The 13,408-nt window shown below is 46.2% G+C and overlaps 1 protein-coding gene across 1 annotated transcript in view; it reads right to left on the bottom strand.

Moving 5' to 3' along the window:
- Nucleotides 1–13,408, bottom strand: part of RALGAPA2 (Ral GTPase activating protein catalytic subunit alpha 2) — a 282,968-nt gene that overhangs the window by 97,228 nt on the left and 172,332 nt on the right. The window contains exons 32-35 of the mRNA XM_004270420.4: nucleotides 11,606–12,377; nucleotides 10,699–10,770; nucleotides 6,070–6,193; nucleotides 3,594–3,749 (exon numbers count right to left, since the gene is read on the bottom strand). Of these exons, the coding sequence (XP_004270468.2) occupies nucleotides 3,594–3,749; nucleotides 6,070–6,193; nucleotides 10,699–10,770; nucleotides 11,606–12,377 (1,124 nt within the window). The remainder of the gene's footprint in view (nucleotides 1–3,593; nucleotides 3,750–6,069; nucleotides 6,194–10,698; nucleotides 10,771–11,605; nucleotides 12,378–13,408) is intronic.

The following is a 13,408-nucleotide window of genomic DNA, read 5'->3' as shown; positions in this document are numbered from 1 at the left end:
AGTTCACAACGCACTCCTGAAATTCAATCCTTTTGGAGTCAAACACATGGTAGCAGCTCACCAGCAGCACAATAAAGGCATGTTTTTGAGGGAAATAGGAGTAGTTTCAGATGGAAACTTTGGGAGGAATTTATAGCAGCAGAAGGGGACTGTGAGAGCCGGGGCCGCCCCAGGGTGCAAACCCACTCTCCTCGCCCCACAGAGAGAGCCAACCTTCTGAGTAGTTTTGTGCCCCTTGATGCAGGGCTGGCATGAACTTCTGAATGGGACCAACACACCTACGGAACAGCCTTCCTGTGTGGCTGTCCCGCCACAGGCCAGCACCCCAGAACCTGGGACAGCTCCCCGGCCAGACGTGTAAGTTGCAAGACATTAGCTCTGAGGTAATACGGTGACTATTGAAATGTTGCAGTTACCCTCCCTTTTCTAAATTAGGTAACTCGATTACATAACCCAATGAAGTCTCTCCTAACTCTGTTTGCAACTATATCCTCAGGACGGGGGCAAGGGAGGACATTATCACAGGAATGGGCCCACCCTCCCAGTGTGGCGATTCTGCAGGTGGTGATAACACGAGATTCATCATCTGAAAGCTGCTTTCAGGGTCATGTGCCTCAGACCTCCGCACGCGTCAGTTTAATTAGGCAACGCACAGAACTAAGAGCTGAGGCCACGGGACCGGTCGTTGAACAAAGAGCAAGGACACACCCTCTTCCGCCCACGACAAGAACACAGGCAGGTAAAACAAGTAAGATCAACCCGGCCAAATTGTCAACCATGTCAGAACACACGGAAATACTCTGGAAGCTTCCAAGTGTCACTCGATTTAAAGGGGGTTTCATTACGGAGACGTTGTTTTGTGAGTTTTGGAGAATTCTGCCGACAGGCCCTCAAGTGAGAAACCCGTGCACACAAGTCACGTTGACCAGAGTCGTGTGTCATCTGGACGGAGCCGTCCTTCACGCCAGCTACTACTTCAAACGCACAAGAGGCTCGGAACGAGCGCCCAGGGCTTAAGCCTTAAGAAATCAGCTCGTGTGCTGCCACTTCTCATCCTGACAGAGTTTTGCAGTCCCCCTGCCCGGGACTCTCTGCCCGCCGCTGCCAGGCGGCGCGCACTGTGACACTGGCCCTGGGACACACCTAATGGGCTGACCTCCTTCCCCGACTAATTGCATTACGGCGCCAGCTGGCTCCAGAAGGAGTCGTCTGTGTGATTGAAGAATTCCTGCTCCTCAGTGGGCCCGGCTGCTACTTTTAACTAAGTAACAGGCAGGCCTGACATCCCCATTGTTCAGCTGACAGTGTGCCCATCCTAAAATCTAAGTTTTATTTGTAAATTAACCAAGAAACTTCCTGCCAGAACAGTGCTGCCTGCAGTCTGATAATGTGCGCCTTTCATCCCATCCACTCGCACTGTATCACTGCCAATTTGTTTTTTATGTGGCTGGGCAGCCTGAGGCTATAAAAGCCTTGTAAGACATAAGTGCAATTATAGTCCTGGAGTCAAATGAATTGGACAAATCCAATAGCACAGCTCTGTCCCCACTCTGCAAACCCCTACAGCAGTTAGATTAGCTGTGAAAAATCTAATCTAGCTGGAGCTAACAAATTTCTGCAGTGAAGGATCAAAAGTTCAGTATGGGGTTGCAACCAGATTGCAGGGTTGAAAAAGTGCCCCCGTGATGGGGGCAGGGGAGAGCATGCATCACTCTAGAATTTTGTAGCTCATTTTTAAGCTGTTAGGGGCAATTTAGTCAGAATAAGTCAAGGAACTGTGGGGCTGCTTTTCCTGTGACTGATTTTTAGTTGAGCTGTGAGACATCCTGACAGAGTTTGTCACTAATGATGCTAAATCTTGGAGCTGCAAAAGGTATCAGCTGCATTTTGATTATTACAGTAGGGAACCTTACAACACGGCCAAGCCCTGAAAAAGTATTCATAACATGGTGTTTTATCAAGAAAACATTGTCTTTTCTCAAAAAAAAAAAAAAAAAGACAATCTTACTGAGGAAATAATTTTTAAAATGTTTAAAATATAAAGCTGTCTTTTAACAAACTAGTTTTCAGTCATATGAAAATCATAGAATATGGTGACACATTTGCAGAGTAGCAGCGATTTACAAGGTACAGCCAATAAAAAGGAGGTGTAAGTCTTGCCTAGGGTCTTGGTAATCTGAGGTGGCATCCCTGCGGGCAGAGTCCCCTTCGCTAAGAACACCGCCGCCACCAAAACCTAAGACATGGAGGCAGCTCCCCAGGCCCTCGGGAGCCAGCACGTGGCCACCGAGTGAAAGCCTGTCATGCTCTGTCCATCCGATATCCTTGGTCGCTGTGACAGGGATCTGCTCATGCTGTGACCCAACTTCTCAGATCCCACTAGCTCTGCTGCCCACCGTGTACATGGTCCAGACGTCTGTGGCTGCAGCGATGAAAGAGCAAAACCACGGAGGAGAGAAATGAGGCAGGTGCAGTGAGGCCCTCTGGCCAGTATCAATCACCTGCCTAACAGGCCAGAAGGAAAGAGTCCAACAGACCGGTCAGCAACAACGGGGGCTGACGGGTAGGGATGCTACCAGCACCACGCTCAGCCGTTTCACAGGCCTTGTTCACCTACTGCCCAGCAACCCTGGGACGTGGGCTGTGTTTTTAATCTCATTTAATAGATCGGAAAACTGAGGCACAGGCTGGTGAAGTACCTTGAGACACACTTGAACCCTGGCTACAGCCACCATGCTAGACGCCCCCCCCCGCCCCCCTGCCACCGCCCATCAGGCATGGGAATGGTCTGCTTTCCACCCACCAGTTACTGCCCTAGGTTCCTGGCATCCTTGCAGGAAGAGAGTGGGTGTGAGACAGGGATTCCGGGCTCTGCCACCCACCAGCAGGCGAGGCCCAGATGTTCTCATCTGCAAACAGAGACGTGGGTCAGATTCCTAGGCTTTCTCCCCAGAGTAAAAAGTCCTCTTCTCTTAGGATGTCCCTCACTTCCTGCAAGCTACCTGAGGTGGACATCCTGCAGGTTAGAAAGCATAGGGGAAACCCTGCAGAGCTTTCTCAGAGGTGGAGGAGGTCTCCTTTGAACTCTGGAGAACAAGAGGTGGGGGCCCGAGAGGAGGGCAGCCAGGCAGCAGCGCACCTGCGCTTGCCATTTTGACAGTCGTTTGCTAAGCTGCCCCCCAGCAGCCCTGGTTGGGGGGCGCCTGCTTTCTCTGACCCCATCAGTACAGGGTCCTTACGTCAGATGACCTCGGCCAACCCGAGAGGTTGACAGCATCATTTTCTCTCAGTTAACAGTCATGTGAGAGAAGATCCAAAGTTAACAACATGTAAGACCCTTCCTTTTCCTAAATCTTAATCTCAGGATTTAAGACTTAAACGACTGATTGCTTTTCATGCATTTCTTTACCTAGTTTGTGCCAAGCTGGATATTTCAGACCCATGACAAGTGTAGCTTGAGGAGAGCGACCCCAAGGTCGTATTCAAAGGAAACCAGTCTCCATGTATATCAGGCCATGGCCTTCACTCTGTCCCAGGTGTGCCTCACCTACAAACTGGGGCCGCCAAGCATGGTCCCCAAGGAGGCCCTTTACCTTTTTGGTGAGCGAATCATCTGAGTCTGATGGCATCCGAGTTGAAACGTGGAAAATCACTTCCACGGTCGAGGTAGCGTAGTAGGGGGCAGTCTGGCCTGTGCTGCCGTTGCGTTGAAGTCCGCCCATGAATCCGCAGTGGGTTGAGAGGTCCACCTGACACAGGCACGAGGGAAAGAAGTGGAGGTCAAACGGGAGCCATTCTTATTCACTTAGCAGGAATGCAGTTTTTTAAAAATCTAAGTATGTTCATTTTTATAGTTTTCTGATTATAAGCAAACGTAATACAAAGTTAGATGACATTGGGCTTCCCTGGTGGCGCAGTGGTTGGGGGTCCGCCTGCTGATGCAGGGGACGTGGGTTTGTGCCCCGGTCTGGGAGGATCCCATGTGCCATGGAGCGGCTGGGCCCATGGGCCATGGCCGCTGGGCCTGTGTGTCCGGAGCCTGTGCTCCGCAACGGGAGAGGCCACAACAGTGAGAGGTCCGCATACCGCAAAAAAAAAAAAAACCAAACCAAAACAAAACAAAACAAAGTTTGGTGCATATTTCTCCAACTTTATCCCCTCCTATACATAAATATGTATATATGTATAGACACACACGGAGCTCCCCTATCGCTGGATTTGTGGGATTTTCTGTTTTCTCAAACCAGAAGGAGCATTCAAAGCAGTGTTTCAGGTCAAGGGGTACAAAAGTTTCCAAACTTAACAGCCATTCCTAAACTGCCTTTCTAAAGGGTTGTTCCAATTTATACCACTGCCAAAAGTCTCTGAGTTATAATTCTTTTTCAAGCTATGTGTGAATGTTCACTTAGTCAGTGCTTAGATTCCATTTTGGTATTTTCTTTTTTGTTGTTTTACTTTTCATAAACTACTATTCTTTCAGTAAAGCACCTGTGGTAACACAATTGGAAAAAGAAAAAGAAATGGAAGAATTTCTTCTGTGCTAAAGACAATCAATACATACACTGAATTAATGTTCTAATCTTTTCTTAAAACTCTAGTTAAGAAATGTACGGTTGGGCTTCCCTGGTGGCGCGGTGGTTGAGAGTCCGCCTGCTGATGCAGGGGACACGGGTTCGTGCCCCGGTCCAGAAAGATCCCACATGCCGCAGAGCAGCTGGGCCTGTGAGCCATGGCCGTTGAGCCTGTGCGTCCGGAGCCTGTGCTCCTCAACGGGAGAGGCCACAACAGTGAGAGGCCCACATACCGCAAAAAAAAAACCCCAAAAACAAAAAACAAACAAAAAAGAAATGTACGGTTTAAAAATGTTGGTTAGGACTTCCCTGGTGGCGCAGTGGTTAAGAATCCACCTGTCAATGCAGGGGACACGGGTTCGAGTCCTGGTCCGGGAAGATCCCACATGCTGCGGAGCAGCTAAGCCCGTGTGCCACAACTACTGAAGCCTGTGCAACTAGAGTCCGTGCTCCGCAATAAGAGAAGCCACTGCAATGAGAAGCCCGCACACTATGACGAAGAGTAGCCCCCGCTCGCCGCAACTAGAGAAAGCCCGCGCGCAGCAACGAAGACCCAAGGCAGCCCAAAATAAAAATAAATAATTAACTAATTAAAATAAAAAAGTTGGTTAAATAGTAAGTATATTCTATGACAAGAAGTCATCTTATTGGTAAGAAGAACAGTTTATTGAAAGTTCAGTAACTCTTTTAGACTAAAACCGACTTGACATTTCAGAAAGTATATGGTCTTGACTTGAAGTACCCTTACCCTGTCCCCACCTCCACATCGGTCCCTTCGCTAACACTCAGCTCTCAGAGGTAAGTCTCGCTTAGGCACCCAGAGAGTTTCCCACAACACAGATAACCAAGAAACCAAAACAAAAGTAAGAAAAAGTAAGAAAATTATTTCAGATATGCTGATTTCCATTTTAACTACTCTGAATTCTTTTAGATTCTGGGAATATGTTCTGGAGACAGATATATGTGTGTGTATGTGTGCATGTGTATAAATGTATAGATGACTTTTGGTCAGACTATGACTTAGTAAAGAGAAAACAAAATTTTAAAATATCAACCAATCCTTAGGGAAACAGGTTGAGAGCTAAACCATCATGGCTACCGTCAAGTCAACTTTTAACTTCATCCAACTCTTCATTTTTCACCATTGATTTCTTTTCCAGCCTCCATGTAGGGACCAAAGCCATTGCTTCCCTGCCCACTGTCCTCTCTTACTACACACTGTCTATGGCTGGGAGAGCCGACCTGACTATTCAGTTCTGATGAAAAGCAAATGAAATCATATTAAGAAGAAAGTTAAGGGGAAACAAAAGTTTGTGTATAAAGTACAAAAATAACTGATAGAAGATGTCAAATTCGATATATTCTTCAACTCCAGAACTCAACCCATGCTATATTTGAATGTAAAAACATACGTAAAAATTTAGACCATCAATGACTAGCTTACATACATCCTTAAAAAGTGCTGATCGATAAACGCCTCCTGAATGAAATGAATTACCTCCCATCCCAGTCCAGCAACAAAGTCTTCGTACGCTCGGCTTCCTCTTTCATTGGAAAGGATCGAGCACTTGTCTTCTTGGCCGTCAGCAACGTAAAACACGGCGATTTTGTGCGTTTCACGGCTGTAAATTTTTAGATTTAAAGGAGTTAGAATACTTACGTACAAAGTTTTGTTTTACTGCTGCCACCTATGCTTCTACTACACAGCTTACACTTGCTGAGAACTTACAAGGGGTCAGGCACTGTTCCAAGAAGGCTCAACACACGTCTCATCTATCCTTGCAGACGCCCTAATGAGACAGGTCTTATCATCACCTCCTCATGGACACGGTGGAAAGGAGGCACAGAAAGTGACAGAAAAGCACTTGTAGCAAGCAGGACACCGGGAGCTGAGACAGGGCAGCCTGGGCTCCTGAGGCCACTCTCTCACAGGTATGATGTACGAACAGCAAGTAAGAGCACATGGCTTGACAAATTCTCTCCAACTTCGGTAAAAATATACCTCTGAAAGCATTTCAGATAGATATCAGTTGTGAACAGATCCTTGTGACCACACATACTTCACTTCCCACACTTTGAGATAAGGAAACCGGGGAGCTCCCTGATTGGAACTGTAAAATTGGCCGAGACTTGGTGAGAAATGGAAACTACTTCTTCAAAGCAGAACGCACTTAGGTACTTTCTTTGTGAGGGGCGGCACCCTCAGGGTGGACAGCTGTCCAGGGAAACTTCTTTGGACATACAAACTGTTCGTCCACTTCCTCCATGATGGATTTGGGGCACTTTGCTGTTAAATCAGGTAAATGTGACACCACTTTGAGGAAAGCAGCCCTGTTTCTTAACCTTTTGTGCATCTAGCATGGTCCTTGGTGCACAGACGTTGCTCAGTTAAAACTCTGTTGAATTGACCAGAGATACGATGATATATTTGAACATATCAATAACCATTTCTATAAACTATACTCTGGAGTAAAGTGTCAAAGTCACTAGACCTACACCAAGTGATCTGGAGACAGTTCAGAGGCAAAGACACCGCTCTTATTGGACCAGAGCTTTAATCAAGAACCATTCCGCAGCTCCATCACCCAAGACCTTGACTCCAGTCTCTATGTTCTAAAATTTTAGATTATCATTTCCAGAGCAGTTCCACGCTTCTCCTGATTTCTACCATACACTTTGAAAAAATCTCATAGGAAAAACTACCAAGCACTTCAACAACATGGAAATGTTTCTGTTGCCTTATCGTTCAATACCTCAACATTATAATCTGATGGGACATCAATAGTGGTGGAATCTGGGCTCTGTATTTTAACATATTCTCCAATATCTCCTTCTGCAGGAATGTTATTTTTCTACTTAATTAGCGGAATGAATTGAAACTCAACTGGAAAGTCATAAAAATAAATCAAGGAGGAGAGTACTCTCCTTTTATTTGTCTAGATAGCTTATTCATGTCCCTCCATAATTTACATGAAATTACCATACTTAGAGGAGAAATTAGAAAATATAGAAAGGAAAAAGAAGAATTAAAAAAAATCACTAATGGGCTTCCCTGGTGGCACAGTGGTTGAGAGTCCGTCTGCCGATGCAGGGGACACGGGTTCGTGCCCCGGTCTGGGAAGATCCCACATGCCGCGGAGCGGCTGGGCCGGTGAGCCATGGCCGCTAAGCCTGCGCGTCTGGAGCCTGTGCTCCGCAACGGGAGAGGCCACAGCAGTGAGAGGCCCGCGTACCGCAAAAAACAAAACAAAACAAAAAAAATCCCCCCAAAAAACCCACTAATGTTCTTTGCTTCTATGTTGAAATCACAATTGTTACTACTTCAGGATGCATTTTTGCATACAAAATGAGAAGTCTATCTTGTGTTCTGCCCCTAATTTTTTCACTTAAAATATCTGTGAACACTTTTTTTAATTGTATAAAATATACATAACCGAAAAGTCACCATTTAAACCGTGTTGGAGTGTGAACATTTCTATACCGTGTGCTTGTATAACAAAGTTACTAATAATGGCTGTGTAACATTCCATTATATTAATATTCCATATCCTCAGTACTTGCTATTGGACATTTAGGTTGCTTCCATTTGAAAGACGTTTTCACATTATCTTTGGTATGTCCTTAAAATAAATTCATGGATGTGGAGCCTCTTTTAAGGCTTTTGAAGTGTACTGTCCTGCTGCCAGTGGGGAAGGTGGGTGTCCTGAAGGCCCTGACGGACACGCTGGTGGGGTGCTGCTCTCAGGGGAACAGACATAGGGGGTGATGGATGCTAGTGGGCGGTGCTCTAGCAGAGACCTTGTGCTCTCAGCCTGTCGGAAAGCTTGTCCTCAGGCACGTGGAGCCCAAAACTGTGACATCATTTCCTTCCAGACTGCAGGCAGGGCTGGCCAGCAGTCTGGACTCTGACTAGCTTATTCTAAGAGCTGTAGTCATGTGGGGGCTTGGATGGTAAGAGAGGTCATAACCTATGAACTAAAAGACAGTCTCTTTCAACAAATGGAGAGAAAAGGATAGTCACTCAATTCCTTTCTGCAGCTCTGTCTATATATTTAAAAGTCCTCAGCATTTAATTTTTCTCTATTCTATACACTTGACATACATAAAACAGTCTCAGGTTTATCTGAAATGATTTTGTTTGTTCTCCTTAAAGTCCAAGCTTTTTATGTTGTAGCTGCTTACAGGTCCTCATCAACTCAATGTGGAGCAGAGAGAGCTCGGCCCGGTGACTGTGTGACTGATGGAGGTGTGAGCAAAGGTGACCTTTAGCTGTAAACACTCATCAAATTTCACAGCCTCCAAAATGTTAGCGCCGCAGAGAGCCTGGGAGGATGCAGACGCTGTGTCCGGCCTTATTAGAGCCAGGCTTTTGCAATGACAATTAGCAACATCAACAGCACTTCATATCCACAAGCTGCTGGGCCAGTGCTCGAAGGAGCAGGTAATTCAGGGCCACACGTACAGAAAAGCAACCATTTCCTCTTCCTCATTAGAACGCAGTTTTCTTTCTTATTAAGAATAGACCAGAATCGCTCAGTTTCCTTGTGCTGTCACATTAAAAAGCCAAACAAAGAAACACGACTGTAACTTTCACTTTACCATGTGGTGGCAAGAGGTGTTAATATTGAAAAGGGGAGCCTTCTTTAATCTGTATGTACGTTCATCACATTATTTACAGCTTTGCTAACTTCACAGTATACAAATCGTAGCTGTGAGGTGGTCTCTCCTTTTCCTAAGAACATGCTAAGCAGAAACTCTGCCTTGACAGCAGGGAAATAAATTGACGCCAGAAATAAATAGAAACATCTTGACTGGAAATTGAGGGCCGAGGTTATGTTCTTACCTGCTAACTTACTGGTACGCGGGATCTCAGAGCTAAAGAGCCCTCAACTTATTTCTGGGTTTTTTTTTTCTAAAAGGAACCTTGAAAACACCCTTTACCATAAAGTAAGTGGATACCTTTTTAGATGTTGAGAAGACACTCAATCCAGGAGTTGGGGTTTTAGGTGAAGGTTAATCGGGGGGGAGAGGACTTGCCAATCAGCTCTCCGAAGCCGTATTATACTGCAACAGCCCCGCCAGGGAGCTACTTCGATTGTACCTCATGCAACTAAAGTGCATTAACACTCAACAAATTGGCCACAATCACAAGATACCAATGTCTTCACTTAATATGAAGGAGCATGAAATAATTCAGCGTACATTTGAAAAGCTGAGTTTGGAACCCAAGTGACTGCTTGTTTCCTACTGGAGGACAAGAGGGAAGGGGCAGTGAATCCCCGAGCCCTTCAGCAAAAATCCAACCCCCCAAATTTCCACAGAGAACTCAGTCTCTTCCTCTGGAGAAAAAGCAGCACAACAACTATTAGGAAACTGAATGTGGGGAAGGACAGTGTGAGGAATAACGGCTTCAGGTCTTCTTCTCTAATGAGATGTCTAATGATGCTCCTAAAGGGAATACAAGAGGAGCAGAAAGCTATTTTTTTTTTTAAATCAGTTTGTAAAAACTCAAGATTAAGGCAGCAGTGTATTCATTTCTTCCAAGCACCCATTATGTACCCGGTACAACACCAGCTCCGGACTAAGATGTTTTCGGAAGCACACATTTCCCCAGATCAAACACTGGTTGGAGCTCATCTTTGGAACTGCTTCTAAGATTGTACAGAAAAGAGGTAGATCTGAGATCTGACCTGCTTTGGAGAACGAGGTTTAGGGCTAGAGAGCGCCTGATTACAGCACCGGCATCTTAACCTTGCCTACCCCGCAGAGCAGAGACCACTGCACGCCAGCCCATGGAGTCAGACTCACAGGCTCCCAACCACGAGGTCCGTGAACATGGGCGGCTCTGTGACCTGGGCCGGCGGGACAAGAGGGGCTGCAGAGATGAAATGAGAACAAGTGTCCACTGGCTGAAAGGCTCTCAATCAAGGCAGAAGTTAGGGGACCTCTTCCTTGTGTAGCAAACATGTAAGTTTACCGCACAGAGTAAAACTACCAAAGGTATGGCCTGTGCAAATGCCACCAGCTGCCAGGTCTCTGCAGGGGTATCACTTCTGCAGCCATATCCGACATCCCCCCCCCCACAAAGACAGACAGGAATAAGGTGGTTTGATATACTTTCACATACCACTGTCGGGAGTCCAGATTTTTTAGCTCTCTCAATAATTTTGAATTTTTCTTCAACAGATGGAAATTCTTCCTATAAAGGAAAAGGAATGGAAGAAAAGTCGTGTGATCACAGATCAATTCTGCCCTTTCCAATCAGTCAATGAACAAACCTACCTATTCATCCATCCGTCTACCCATCCACAACTACATCATTCACCAAAGATTTGTGGCCGAAGCCTATAGAATGAACTTCATTCTTAAGATATTCGAAGGCATCATGACTCCACTGCATCCGGTTTACTGTCCAGGGACAACGGGTGGCTGTGGTCCATGAGTGTGTGACTTGTGTGTGTGCCTGTATCTCTGTTTCCACTGTCAGCTCTGCCATGAGACTCTTCTCCATCTCTGCAGCTCAAACCCACCCCTTCCGCAGAGTCTGCTCCACTGCCCCCTACTTCTGGATGGCCTGGCGGTTCTTCCAGAGGTCCTGAGTCACACTGTCTTTCATCAGAGTTGTGTCGGGTACTGTGGTACAGAAAAACCCGAACAAACTTTTTGGCCAACTCAATATTAAGTCTTCTTCCCTCACCAGAGCTAAGGAGAGACTGTGGCTTATTCACCTCTGTAGTCCACTGGCATCTTTAATGATGGCAGAAGCAACAATGGACAGAGCAGTAATTTAAACACACACACAGAGTAGTAAATGCTCGATACCCTTTAAAATACACAACCGATGTTGGGAATTCCATCTGTGCATCAGTACAGCCCACTTAATTTCATTTCTAGCTTTAATTTAGCAGAAAATAAGCTATAAATCCTGAAATAGAGAAAAATCTCCACTTCTGTTCTGCTTCCCAAACCCAAAACTGGTAAGAACTGTCACACAAAAATAAGAAGACAGTTGAAGGTCTAGAGTGGATCGTTACCTTCTGTCCCAAGAATTCATTCCCAAGTCATCGAGCAGCAACCTGCAGAAGTAAAAGGCTCCCCGGGGCTCCACCGGTGATGGCGGCTCCTGGCTGGCAACCTTCATGGCCACGTCCAAGTCGCACCTCTGGACATACTCATCTTCCTGTGCGCTCTGGCGCAGGAGGATCTCGGTGATTTCCTTCTCTTGGGCACGGTTCATTCCACACGGGGGTGGGGAAGGCTCGTTGAGATGGAGCTGTGACGGTAAAAGGCATTCGGGACTTGTGTGGCCAATGTTTTCAAGTAATTTGTTGAGGACGTCCTCCCCCTCCTCAGTCTGAGAAAGATCCCTCTGAGGTCCAGGTGTTTGGTGATGCCAGCCCGAGATCAGGAACGAGGGACTTCTGCCCTTTGGGGCTAAGCAGCCTTCCAGAGGTCCATAGAGCACCTTCCCGTCCCAGGAGTACTTCCCCGAGATGTCCCTCACGATCACTCTCACGTCCGAGGGGGCGCCCTCTGGCGACCCGCCGGGAGGACCCGCCGCGGGTGTCTGCAGGTAGGAGATGAGGGTGCTATCGTTGAACACAAACAATTGCAGGTTTGGGCTCCTGAACACGTCGGGGGAGAGCTCGGCAGCGTCGGCATGTGTGTTGTCGTGGTGCTCACTGACCAAGCTGTGTAGCACGGCGGGGCCCCCGTGCAGGGGGAAGTGTCCCAGGTGGTTCACCAGGTGTGCCATCACCATGCGCGCAGTCAGCGGGATCAGCTCCACGCTCCTTCGCCTCCTCTCTGCCGACAGCAGGCCGACAGCAGGACGGGGACACCGAGAGACAGTGGAGAATGAAAGTGAAAAAGGACCACCACCGGATTGCAATCGGTCCCTAGCACGGTGGATTTTTTTTTTTTAGTCTGGGGATTTTTTCCACCCGTTTTCTCTTTTTGACATTCATTCTACTTGAATTTAAAAGCACAAGTTAGATAGATGGCTGAAAGAACCAACTTACGTGAAGATCTCATTCGGAAAGGGATATTTAAAAACGTGTAGATACAGACATAAACCAGAGACAGATCCCGATCCTGAAGGGGTGACAGTTCTAGGAGCTCCAGGAGGTGGACATCTGCCGTTGGACAGGACGGCAGCGCAGAGGGCTGGGGGCTGGGGAGGTGGCCTCGCTCCCCTCAGTGGGTGACGGGAGACATTCATAAGGGATGAACTGAGCCTGGGACTGTTGAAATATATCTGAAGCAATTTGCTTTAGGATTATTGTGGCTATTTATGTTTTGCTGTGAGGTCATTTTAAATATTTAACAGAATCTGATATATTAATAATTCATGGAATTACTTAGAAGGCTTTCACTGAATTTGTAGTTGATGATTAAATGCCCAGGAGCAACTAATTTATAAAATTTTTAAGACTTCAGATGTATAGAAGGACTTGGACAATATCATGTGAAAGGGGGCTGTGTGAAATGTTTGCGATATGAAGGAGAAGCAGATGAAATCCACAAGTAGGGACTGAAACGGTTACTTAAGCCTGAGAACAGTTAGGGAAATCTTAATCCACCAAATTTACAAGGGAACTGTGCATTAATCTAAGAACAGGTCAAAATAAAACCTTTTAATAAAAAAAATCACTAGACATTTAAACAAACTAAGATTTCTAATTTGGGCTTAAAGTTTAGGAAATACTTGACTTCTAAATTCACAGCATGAAAAATCAAATATTAATTAAAACATCAATAACTATAAACATGCTTTCTCATGCTAACCATGCTCCCTCTCAGACAGCAGAAATCTAACTGACTTATTTATACATCAT

The sequence above is a fragment of the Orcinus orca genome, chromosome 16, assembly GCF_937001465.1.
Source record: "Orcinus orca chromosome 16, mOrcOrc1.1, whole genome shotgun sequence".
In the NCBI taxonomy this organism is placed as follows: domain Eukaryota; kingdom Metazoa; phylum Chordata; class Mammalia; order Artiodactyla; family Delphinidae; genus Orcinus; species Orcinus orca.
This window is presented reverse-complemented; position numbering and strand designations above follow the sequence as displayed.